The sequence below is a fragment of the Agrilus planipennis genome, unplaced genomic scaffold (assembly GCF_000699045.2).
Source record: "Agrilus planipennis isolate EAB-ADULT unplaced genomic scaffold, Apla_2.0 scaffold26, whole genome shotgun sequence".
Classification (NCBI taxonomy): domain Eukaryota; kingdom Metazoa; phylum Arthropoda; class Insecta; order Coleoptera; family Buprestidae; genus Agrilus; species Agrilus planipennis.
Genome location: NW_020439469.1, coordinates 1,987,656 through 2,000,742, shown reverse-complemented (window position 1 = coordinate 2,000,742; position 13,087 = coordinate 1,987,656). Strand labels below are relative to the sequence as shown.

Here is a 13,087-nt window from a genome sequence, read left to right as displayed (position 1 = left end):
GATTTGTTATTTCAAATGTAAAATACAAAATAGATTTTCCTTTTGTATTTTAAATTCTAAATGCAAAATACGTATTTTCAAATAAATAATTTTTTTGTAGTACCTATTTAATTCTGTACATTCACATAAGTATAAAATATTTTTTAAGAAAACCTTGCAGACATTTGCTCATTTTTTAAATGTTGCAGTTTTTCTACACTAATAGTGGTGTTAGCACTATATCACCAAATGCGAAGATTGAGTATGATTAATATTTTTATTTTTGAAGTGATTGAGATATAGTTTTTCTATCTTGTTCTTCTATATGCTTCCTTATTTGTCTTTGTCACCCGTTTTAATAGGAAAAAAGACACTAATAGCGAAATAGTTTGTTTAGCGTGAAAGATCAGAGCCACAATAGAGTTGCAAATATTTTTATTGATGTAAAATCTACATCAATCATTTTATATCAAAATATTTACAACCCATTGTGTTTCTGGTCTTTTACATATTGTAATAAGAGGAAAAATGGAATCCATACATTCTTTATCTTTGGGTTCATCTAATAAGTGATGTTTTTCGAATCGTTTTCTAAGAATTTTGGATTATACGCATTTATTAGCACACCGTAATATTTTACAATTTTGTATATAGGTACATTTTAAATGCAAGTATTTCAAATCAATCACATCTCTGGTTATTTGTAATTCATGCCACGTGTTTTGTAACCTATTTAACAGTAAATGCCTTTTTTTCAACCAGATGGCATCTTATACAAGTTTATTTATTTCGGAATATTCTCATTATCAATTCATCTCCTTTTAAAATATGTAAAGGCCGTAAAGCGCGTTTGTTTATTTATAAAATAAGAACTTATTTTTTTCTCAATTATTGATCGGCTTTTTTAGACTTGTTTCTAAGTCTTAGTTGGTGATACAATGAGAGCCCGGATCTACCTAATAACAATTAGTGGCCCATGAACATAAATACGCTGGGGGGGGGCACCTGTTGAACCAGGAAAATTTAGTGTTTTAGAACATTTGCACAAAATACTATACTTAAACAAACGTTTTCAAAACCAAAAAAAAGTTTCTTGAGGTCCTAGCTGTTCGATGATTATATTTTTAGAAATTTTCGAATGGATTTTTAATCGTTTTTGTCAATGATTTGGGTTATTTCTGTCTCTCAAGGTGGTTTACTTTGAATAAGTACGGGACAGTTCGTAGGACAGTGTTTAGGTGGGATAAATAAAAGTGAGGAATAAATAAAATTATTGGGATGATGATATCAGAGGATACGGTGTAGCGAAAAAGTGGAAGTAAGGATATAAAAAAGGTACTGCTTTCGCATAAAGGTGCTGAGGGGCTTCCATGATCCCCGCACACGCATTCCGACTCGTCCTTCATTTAGCGATTTCAGACAACAGGAATTCCGTTCCGTCCAAAAAAGATTCTTCTGTAATTACCGAACACTTCCGTTCGAGGCTATTTTTGAAAATTAAAAAAAAGTTTCAACGGGAATAACTTAAAACAAGAAAGGAAATCTAAGGATTTCATTTAGTTGACTCGTTTCAATGATCTGATGTAAAGGGAAGGATTAAAATGATTTCAATATTTATTCGGTGAATCCGTGATACAATTTTATAATTATGTTGATATTTTGTTATGTTCAAAATACAATGTTTTGTCTGAATAAAGTGTGTAATAGTTATTAATGATTTACAATGATGGTGTAGGTTATCTTTTGTATAATAATAATGACATTAAAAACTTCAGTCAATAATAAATATAAGAAATTGTGACATGTTGTATATGAACTTCAGTATATCACATTCGGTTTTGATTACTTTTGTCAGAACCATTTCCGCGTATCAAAAGTCACAAGGATCTCACACTAGAATTTTTAGAAAAGGAAATGCGAGAAAATACATGAAATCTACTTCTGAGAGCTACGCAATGAAAGTAGAATCGTTAATTCTATTAAGTATACTTTCTTCGTAAAATAGGTACATCTTCATTTTATATTCTCACATAAACTATAATCAACTAGTTAGTATAGTTTCTTCGTAAAATAAGTACATCTTTATTTTATCTTCTAACATAAAATATAATCAACTAGTTAGTATAGTTTCTTCGTAAAATAAGTACATCTTTATTTTATCTTCTAACATAAAATGCAATCAACTACAAATAGGTGATAATGTAAAAACTGTTCATAGAATCGAGAGCTTCTGACAAATAAAAAATTGCAAGGGATTAATTATTGGAAGTTAATTAACTCTTTATTGTTGTATGAAGAAGAGTTGTTTTTAATTTTAACTTATGTGATATAGCAGTAAAAATGTAGGGATGAGTTACAGACATAGAAGAGTGATACTTAGTTTGTATAAAGAGCAACAGACAGTTATAGAGATGGGGCTGCAAGGATGAACACTATCACTTTTTAATCTATACATCGAAGATTGATCAATATCATTAAAGACACTGCAATTGTGGGGATAGATATACAGGGACAAAAGATTAGTATGCTTAGATTTGCAGATGATATAGCAGTATTAGCATCTAGCAAGGAGGATTTAGAGATGACTTTAAATAAAATGGAAGCGATATTGACAAAACAGTATGTATGAAAATAAATAAAAGTAAAACAAAAACACTCGTATGCAAGGGAAAAATTACAAGAAGTGACTGATTTTAGGTATGTAGGAAGTAAGATAAGTCAGGGCTAAAGGAGTAGTGGGGATGTAAAGCAGAGAATAGTGCAGGGTCGAGTCGCACATGATTAATTTAGAAATTCGAAAAAGATTGTTATAGGTGTACGTTTGGAGCGGGGAGCTTTATAATAAAAAATAAAAGAGATAGGTTGGTAGGACACCTTCTCAGGCATGAAGGTCTAGTCAGGTACATATTAGGCATATTGAGGCAGAAACGGGAGTTAGGAGGAGTAGAGGTAGACACAGATTAGATTACTGTTCGCAAATAGTTGAGGATGTGGCCTGTTCTAGTTTTAGGGAAATGCGAAGATTTGCTCAGGATGGGAAAGAGTGGATGTGCATGTTCAACAAGTCTTTGGGCTCACGACCTTATGATGATGATAGCTGTATTAGCATTTAGCAAAGATGAGTTAGACTTAGTTTTAAATAAAATGGAAGCGGCATTGAAAGATGAGTAGGGAAAAAAATAGGAGACGAAAAACTATAGAAAGTTGTTGATTTTTGATATTTAGGGAGTCAGATTACACAAAAAGAAGTCATTTTTATGGTTCCATATATCCTTATAGGATCACTTTGTTGACCGTCTGTCGAGACCCTTTTTCTCAGGAACGTGTGGAAGTGTCAAGTTGAAATTAGTATCAAATAATTAGGTCTGTAATCCCTTGGAGCTGTGAAAAAATCAAAGTTCTAAACCAACGGAATTTTTACGCCGCATATTTTAATAATTANGGTATTGAAAGATGAGTATAGTACGAAAACTAAAAAAAATAAATAAAAGAAAAATATTAGTAGGTATGTAAGAGATGAAAAAGTAGGATTATAACTAATATCAAAATAGGAGATGAAAAACTAGAGGAAGTTGCAGTTTTGTGGTATTTAGGGAGTCAGATTACACAAAAATAAGTCATTATTAAGGTTCCATATCCCTACAGGATCACTTTGTTGACAGTTTGTCGAGACCTTTTTTCTCAGGAACGCGTGAAAGTATCAAGTCGATATTGGTATCAAACAATCTGGTATGTAATCCCTTTTTTTTTTCGTATGTGTGTGAATCCTGGACTGTATGTGCCGCGGAAAAGAAAAAGTTAGAAACGTTTGAGATATGTGTTAGAGGAAGATGCTAGAAATACCGTGGATATAAAAGGTTAGAAATGAGGAGGTAAGGAGAATGAGTAAGAGAATAGAGAGCGTTATGGAAGCCAATATGAAACAGGTTATACTTGAGACGATCAAAATTGACATAGTCTGCAATGTTCTGACTGGACGTATCTTCTTTCTTATTTCCACTTGGGACTGCAGTCATTTGGTGCGTTTTGAACATGCCTTTGTTAAGTTAGGAAATGCTTCATGAGTAGTATAGACAAACTGAAAAGAGATAACTGAATAACAGTAAACGGTGCAGCGGTTAGAGGTTGTTTACGTATGCAAAAGATCAGGTCGACCTGGTTGGAATTACGAGTATATCTGTTTAAACAAGTGTCTTTGCTTTTCTAATATCCTGAAATTTTTGAATTCTTTTTAAAGTCCAACATGCTCAAATTCTGCTTGTCCTCAACACTTTCTATTACACATCATTTGGTATAATGTTATTCCATTTTCTTTATTAGCGTCCGCTGCAATTCCTACCTGACATCTCTGTTCTATGTTTACGATATTCTCTGTGACGTCTGTTATGAGTAAATGTAGACGTTCTGTCAGGGATCATCCTAGTCTATTGAGTAAGCTGAAAGAAGAAATTAATGCGACAGACAGACACAAAGGGCTGGTTAGAAACATATTAGAAGCAGAAACAGGATTTAAGAATCCTATATTAGATTACTGTTCTCAGATAATTAGATATGTACCCAAGTTCCTCTAGTTTTTGAGAAACAGATGAATGGCAAAATGCCCAACCAGTCATACCCAATCTTTATGCTGGAGACCTTACGTTGATGACTGGTTTATAATATTATTTACTTATCATATCCCAAAAGGCTAGGTACAGATTCTTCATTGAATGAAAATTTGTGTTTAAAACTTTTACGAAAACGTTTTTTATTATGTATACTGAGCAGCATTAGTTGGGATTGGGGAGGAGGTCGAATTTTGTTAAAAATGTTGATTCAACCAGAACATTTTTTGGGACAGCAAAAATGGTTAGTAATTATAACGGAAAAAAGACTTGTAAGTAATTCACGGTAAAAATTGCAAGTAACAGTAAGTCAAATTCACTAAAAATGCCAATTCTGGTATTGGCTGATTGACATCAAAATTTGGGGGGGGCTGTCACAACCCTCCACGCTCCTGCCTAGGTACACCCCTGGTTTATATTGAATACTGTAAATAGGTTTTTATACTCCTTCATAATTATTTATTCATTATATCACCAGAGTCTAAGTGTACAGACAAAATTTTTTGACAGTACTGTACACTTTAAAAACACGAAAAGTAAATTTTACCTCATTTTTGGTAAAGCTAGTTCAAAATTAAATAGAACATCCAGGTAATTGTAATTTAAAGTTGGATAGATGTTTAATATGGAAGCGAATGATTCAGAAAATTGCAATCAGTTAAATTTACAGAACAGTGATAGTTCGAGCGCAGGAAGCGATGGTCGATCTCCTCCAAGAAATTATCAGCCGCCCACCACTCGTCAGCTTCAGAGAAAATTGGAGTCCAGGATAGAACACGCCCGAAGGTTGCACCACGAGTTTAATAATGCTGCACCCGGATTATTACCTATTCAAAGATTATCAATTCCGGGAACGAGGGATCACAGGCCATTGGTTCAATGGGATTCTGATGACAGGTTTGAACCTTTGTATAACGTCTAATTTGTTGCGTGATGTGACGATGTAAAAAAAATATTACAATCGTCGGTGTACTGCTGTACCACATAGAAAAACTTCTCGAAGGACCAGTGCACTCGATGGTAAAAAAACACACACAAAAATAAAAATAACTATATTTAACTTGCTACAAGTGCACACTATAGGGTTACGGATAACTTGTAAAATATTGATTGTTTGATTTGTGTCGATTGATAATGTTCTATGATGATATCGATTATGTTGATTAATGATCTATTGATTATTATGTTCTATATGTCGATTGCTGATATTCTATCTGAATGATTATGATAATATGCTTTTCGTTTGATTGATATACTATATATGATTATGATAATATGCTATTCGTGTGAATGGTATACTATATGATTTTTATAATATGCTCTGGATTTACTAAAATTTTTAATATATAAATCGTCATCCCTACTACAAAAATGAGCCAGCTGAAACGGGTTCAAGCTGTACAGCTATTGTTAGGGTGGTGACCTTACCAACCCTGGAAATACCGAATGGTACTGATTTCGGGACAGACAATACATTGTATACGTTTCTTAAGTACCTGCACAACAATAGAGCAAGAATTGAACATAATTTGGAAATGTTGCTGAAGGCCGATTCTTGAAATTACAAATGATATTATTGAACTGATACAGTTGATACAAATAACCCAAGAAACAAATGTGCAAATGACCAAAAATACCTACAAATAAGCAAAGAAATAAATATACAAATGAACAAATATACCTACAAATAAACAAATAACCAAATATACAAATACAACATATACCTACAAATAAAGAAATATACAATTATGACTAAAATATAAAAAATATGTTTCAAACGTGTAAATATAATTTGTTTGTGTCGTTCGTTAATTGAAAAAAATAGATTATTGTATGAGATTATCACGTCGTTCGTCAAAAAGACTTTCATTAAGTACAGCTGAATAAAGTCCAGTTTTTCGAAAAAATTCAAATGTTTCAAACCGTACTATGACGTTTGCTATTAAAAGAAGTTTCCTTGGCTGGTTAAAAAGATAGTATAAAGTTAACAGGTTAAAAAAAGGCCAAAAGCATAAATGTCAAATGGCAGAGGTAGCAGCAATATTGAAGTTTTGTTCGTAAAGTTGTCCACTGATTACTATGATAAATACCAGTTGTTTTAAAAGTTAAAAATGCTTTTTGTTGAGCCAAATTCCATACATATTTGTTCTTTGGTGAATGCTCGACATTATTTCGTTAAGTTCTGAACTTTTGAAAATCAGAAATGCATGAAAATTACTCTTTTAAGCCCCGGTGAAGTTAAAAAGTATCAAGTTTTTGATCTATAATTTATTCAAACAACCAGGCGTGGATCGTGCTTTCGAATTAGTTCTTATCAGCACGCCCGGTAAACCACTGATCGAATCGAAGCTGTTCCGTAAAAGTGGATTGATTAATAAATAAATAAATCAACAAATAAATAATATCAAGGCTTTATGTCGCCGTTTACTGATCCTTGTATTGCTACTGTAGTATTTCAAAATGTTTGATGAGGGTTTTATGAAGGTCGGTAATAATGTATCGATTTGTTTATGGCGTGGTGATGGGAACTAATAAGTTCAAAACCGCGATCCATGTCTGATGGTTTCGCTAAATTACTTATTATTGACCAAAGACATTTGCAGTTAATAAATTTAAATTAAATTGAACCAAACATTAAAATGTTTTAAATTTTACATAGTAAATACAGTGTAAACTCTATATAACGACACTTAAGGGACTGAACATTTTTCGGCGTTATAAAGAGTGGTCGTTAAATGGAGAGAAATAAAAGATATTATTTTACTATTCTATAATAATATGCATTTACCAATATAGTACACATTTTGCACACGAACATTATTATTCATACATTGCGTATAGCCTGTTATCTTCGTCTGATGTTTTTTGCTGCTCCAATATTTTAATTGTATTTTGTTACGTATCTTACTCATATCTTGAGATACTGCTGGATCAATTTGATTATATAAAAAGTATTTTTTTAATAGTTTCGCTGCATCAAGTGCTTGTTTGATGCTTGGTGGAGGGACAGGATCGTCTTCTTCAACAACGTACACAGCTGCAGTTCTTATCTATTTCGGCAACTTAGAAAGTACTGCTCAATGATTTATAATGCCGCATTGTTGTCGTTAAATAGAGTGAGCGTGACGCTATATAGAGTGTAATATTGTATAGAAAACACTGTAAACCAACCAAAGTCAAGCAATTTCGACGTTTTAAGGAGTTTGTCGTTAAATCGAGTGACGTTATAAAGAGTTTACACTGTATTAATAGACGGCGATACTCTCCCTATACTTTTTTGTAGTTGTTATGAAATGTGGTTCCTAACAAGTTAAAACTTTTTGGGTGTTCTTTCAAATGATGATTTACTGGAAAATATACTAATTACATGGTGATTTTTTGTAATACTTTTTTTACAATTACAATAGTATTACGTAACAGCGATTACATTTGAATTAATTTGGTACGTTATAGTGTATGTATATTTAACTAAAAATATTTTTAGTATTTCAATACAAATATGTTTTATATATATAACTAATGAATTCTTCTGTTAACTTCTTTCAGTGAAGAAGATATAGTCAATTTCTTTCCATTATCCCGTAAGGAATCAAGGAAGGAGGAGTTGACGGATACGTTCAGTATCGAAGAGATGAGTATATCCGGAGACGAAGAAGAAGAAGATTTACATTTAGTTCCACCCCAACCTGTCTATAAAAATTTTAGATGTTGTCCCATGACAGTCTGTACACTACTGTAGACAATTATTCGAATGCGACTTGTTTGTATGTTTTAAATGAAAACGAAGAGCTTTTGTAGGGAATCAGGAACACTTAATATTTACTTTGACTGACTGTAATGTGTAACAAAAACAAGATGAAACGTACTTTACGTAATTTCTTTCTCAATATTCGTGCCAAAATAAATCAGCGGAAAGAAAGTCAAATAGTAGATTAATTAAATAATAAAACGTACAATTTGTTCTTCACCATTTTAATCAATTAAATAGCTGTACATGTATTTTTATACACATTAAGTTGGAACATTTTTAATCTTAAATATTGCATTGTTAACAAGTTACTTATTATTAGTGTATTTAAATGCAATATACAGTCTACATCAAGTTATTTCTGAATAATATTGTTTAATTTACCTTAAAAAAACGATCTACTGTTAAAGAACTGTGTTTTAGGTCATCGTCAAAAGGTCGTCAGTCCTAAGACTGGTTGGACACGTACCTCCACTCTTTCCTATCCTGAGCTAAACTTCGCATTTCCCTAATACTAGAACAACCCACATCCTTAACTATTTGCGAACAGTAATCTAATCTAGGTCTACCTCTACCCCTCCTAACTCCTGTTTCTGCCTCTCTGACTAGCCCTTTATGCCTGAGAAGGTGTCCTACCAACCTATCTCGCCTATTTTTTATTGACTTCCATAGTGTCTCTCTGTTCTCCTATTCTTTCTAATACCTCTTCATTTCTAACCTTTTCTACCCACGTTATCCTCATCATCCGCCTATAAAACCACATTTCGAAGGCTTCTAACCTTTTCTTTTCCGCCGCGCTCACTGTCAATGTTTCGCTCCCGTACAACGCCGTGCTCCAAACATACACCTTTAACAACCTTTTGTAAGTTTGTTTGGGTCACATTGTTATAGAAGGTTTTGACGAGGACTTAGAAAACGAATAATTAAAACTAGATAACAACAACATATATTTACACTTAACAACAACTGGCGTAACAAAAGGAGAAGAGAAGAGACATGTTCTGCTGAAGGCGTAAGACGAACTCCTTTGGTATTTTATGAAAAATGAAAAACTGCTCTACAAGGAAGGAATAGAGAGGGTAGTAGATACGAGTAGGGAAGCATTAAAATATGGAAACTTTAAGATTAGAAATACCAAGAAATTGATGGCCGGTCAACCACCGAAGAAACCGATCGTAAAAATGTAATTAGGAAGGAATGAAAGGTACAGACGTCATGCGGTTAGTACACGAAAGATGAAATGTTACAGGGATTGTAGGAAAGTACAATAATAGAGTTATTTTAATAGATAAGAAAGATACAATAGATTATTTACAAAAGGAAGGAATTTTTATAGACACTAATCGAAAATAGAAAAGAAATATTTTAGAAAGGTATTTACAATATGTACACATAATGAAAACAATTTTAAAACATGTGGTGGATATCGCCACAAACCTTTTTCGAATTTCTAAATTAACCGTTCCCGAGCATAGAAGTGACTTCTTTTTATTAAAGGCGATACGACCCTGTGCTATCCTCTGCTTTATATCCCTACTACTTCTTCCGTCCTGACTTATCGGACTTCCTAGATATCTAAAATCAGTCACTTCTTCTAATTTTTGGTATCCAATCTTTATATTCGCTCTATCCCTACTTTTTCTTCCCTTGCATACCAGTATTTTAGTTTTTATTTTATTTATTTTCATACAGTACTGATCTGTCAGTACCGCTTTACCTGTACCTGTTTTAGCTATAGATTGCTTATTATATCTACATATGTATAGGATGCAGGCTCCCCTAAATTTCCACGCTATTGGATGCGCAATGATTAGTATTAGTAACGTCTTGCCGACGAGAATCATTTATGTTCGCAATGCTGCAGAATAAAAAATAGTTTCGCGTGTGATCGAAATTCGACCCACTTAAGTTGTTAAATTCCAGGAATTTGTATACGTTTATAACGCAAGTGAATTAATTTTGCTCAATGCTTTATTATCGGCCTTCACAATAGTTAAATAGTTACATTTTAAGCCTATACATTGTTTTCATCGTCTCTTCACCTTGCCTAGCCTTTCGAAATTATGGAACTCAGAACTGTTGTTACACTTCTGCGCCACCAAGATTAGTGACGAGCAAAATTCGTGGCCTTGGCCTTGCAGTCTGGGTCTTGGTCTAGCGAAAAAGCAAGACCAATATTGTATTTATATTGACAATACCAACACCAAAATCGAACGAATAGGACCAAGACTAAAACCAAAATCGAATATGGAAGATCAAAACCAAATACGTAAAACTAAACGAAAAATTATTTCTTCCAGTGGATTTATGAGTTAATCTATTTGAAACAACATTAATATATATTTTCTTCTCTTGGAACAAACTATTTTTAGTACTTGTAATTTTTCAGTTTGCTCTACTAGATTGTAACACTAAATATAAAAAAAAGAATCTTTACCACTGTTTGAAAGAAGGGGATCTACAAGAATGTCCCCAGAATAGGTTAGCTTTGTTCCTATATTTGGATAACACTTGGCTGAAATGTAGAGACAAACGATTTTTTTTTCGATATTTTTTGCTTTCAAGTGCCTTGTACCTACTATTTTGTTTGCTAAAAGGTTTACTCACAACTATAGACACTACTTTCATTAAAAGTCATGACAAGCTCGGATATAACAGAAAATTTCGGCATTAAAGACGGTTATTGTGTCAGTAAATAGAAAAATTTTTGTGCTTAGAAAAATTATTTAAAGAAACGTATCAGATTAAATTAGGGCCGGACTGGTCCAGGGTGCAGGGGTGCAAATGCACTCCGGGCCAAACCGGGCCAAATGACTCAAAAAATGTGAAAAAAAGAGAAATTAAAAAACTTAATATTTTTTTTAAGTTTTCAAATTTTGTTATAAAAGGAAAACAAACTATAAAAATAACATTTATAAAGAAACGTTAAAAATTATTAAAATAAGAGCAAAGATCGGGGCAAAGACAAACGCAAATTTCATCCTCACTTCTTAAATTTATTTAAAAACGAGTGATGTTAAAATTTGTGCACTTTCCCTTCTAAACTAGGCCATTTGATTACATCACACCCCGGGCCAAAATCTTCAGTCCGGCTCTGGATTAAATGAACAAGGTCAAGACTCAACACGCAAGACCAAAACCGAATAAGTAAGACTAAGACTGGGACAGTTTTGCTCTTGGTTTTGCTTTGTTCATCATTAGTCAAGATGAGTAATCTTGAGGTCGGATTTTATTTATGGGAAAAGCAAAAATTCGCATAGGCTGTAGTAGATGCAGCAACGCCAGGATATGCTTTTGGCCATATTTCCGCGGATAATCAATAAAAAATGCCTTCTCTATGAGTGCGGTTTGTTTGCGGAAAATGCGGGTCAATATAAAACTGACAGGAAGGAACGTACTCACAGCGGATAATACTCTGAATATCGAACACAACAATCTCCATCTCCTTCATCTTGGACTTGGGCATTCATGCTTTCGTTGGCCTCTCTCCCCCTACTTCTACCCTCTACTGATGCATTATAGTTTTAAACAAATACCCGTTTCTATATAGACGCGGAGGATTTCAGAAGGTTTTTCGTTCGATTTCATTGTAAAAATTGTAGTTATTTGTTATTTAAGTCATTCATTATTGCAAAACTACTAAAAATCTTAGGAGTAACATGGATAAAACGTAAACGAAACGATTCACCGACTTCAAACTTCTACCAGTACCAGAGGAAGACTCACTGTTTGCGTCAATGTTATTTTAAACCCCGCAGTGTTGTTAGGCAAGGAGTTATAACTAAATGGGGTAAAGGTGACAATGAAACTTGAGTACACGTTGTACTCTAAGGTAGGGGATTTGAAGAAGTATTTTTCCAAAAATTTTTTACTTTTATTATTTCGATCTTCAAAAACGTTCATGCACCAAATTTTATTTAAATATACGCCAGTGATGAATTGAAGAGTGATCATAAGAATAATCTATTATAAACAATGACCAAAGGGCACCATCATCTATTGAAAAATCCCTTCAGACATCTTTTTATGTAAACAATAAAGCAATCAAGTCTGTTAACGCAGTTTGAAGCATTTCGAGGGTGTTGTGCTTAAGGGATATTTTCAGCTAGATGTGGTTGAAGAAATAATGCCAATAAGGAAGTGTGCAAGTTCTATGTTCGATGAACATTTTTCCTTACCTGTATAAGGCAGACAGACTGAAACTGTGAGGTTTCTAGTAGGCTGCGAGACTACAAAAAGGATGTCGCATTTATTTTACAACAAGTTCAATATTTTGGTAATTTTCGGTTTTAATTTCGTATTATTTGATTACAAATATTTCAGAATGAAGTCAACAGAGAGTAGAAAACATTGATATTTATTCATCTTTAGTATTACTACGTAGTTATTTAATATCTCTTCAGAAGAGAGTAGCCGTTTCTCATTTGAAGTAATTCCAATGTGTTATTATGTAGTTAATTCTGACGGACTGAAGATGCTTCGTGTTTATTAACAGTACCCGTTTTTACCTGCTAAATAAAAAGAAACATCTGTTTATCTCATCATCTTATTTGGTGAATGTTCATCTTTTTTTAGCCTTAAAAATTCGCTCATATTGCTTCGAGCATGAAAAAACTGAGTTAGCTGTTTAATACTTATGTGTGTAAGTAATAAGATCAGTATCTATGCGTGTAAACGTATGAAGGTATCTGTAGCAATGTGGCGGCGGTTCACAAGTTTACAGATCAGTTTGTTTCAGTCTTTCGGGAGGCAATAA

The 13,087-nt window shown here is 33.1% G+C and overlaps 1 protein-coding gene across 1 annotated transcript in view; it reads left to right on the top strand.

The window, feature by feature from the left end:
* The window catches only part of LOC108740010, an 11,861-nt gene extending 3,214 nt beyond the window's left edge, over positions 1–8,647 (top strand). The window contains exons 2-3 of the mRNA XM_018474164.1: positions 5,254–5,480; positions 8,130–8,647. Of these exons, the coding sequence (XP_018329666.1) occupies positions 5,254–5,480; positions 8,130–8,322 (420 nt within the window). The 3' untranslated portion in view covers positions 8,323–8,647. The remainder of the gene's footprint in view (positions 1–5,253; positions 5,481–8,129) is intronic.
* The last annotated feature ends 4,440 nt before the right edge of the window (positions 8,648–13,087 follow it).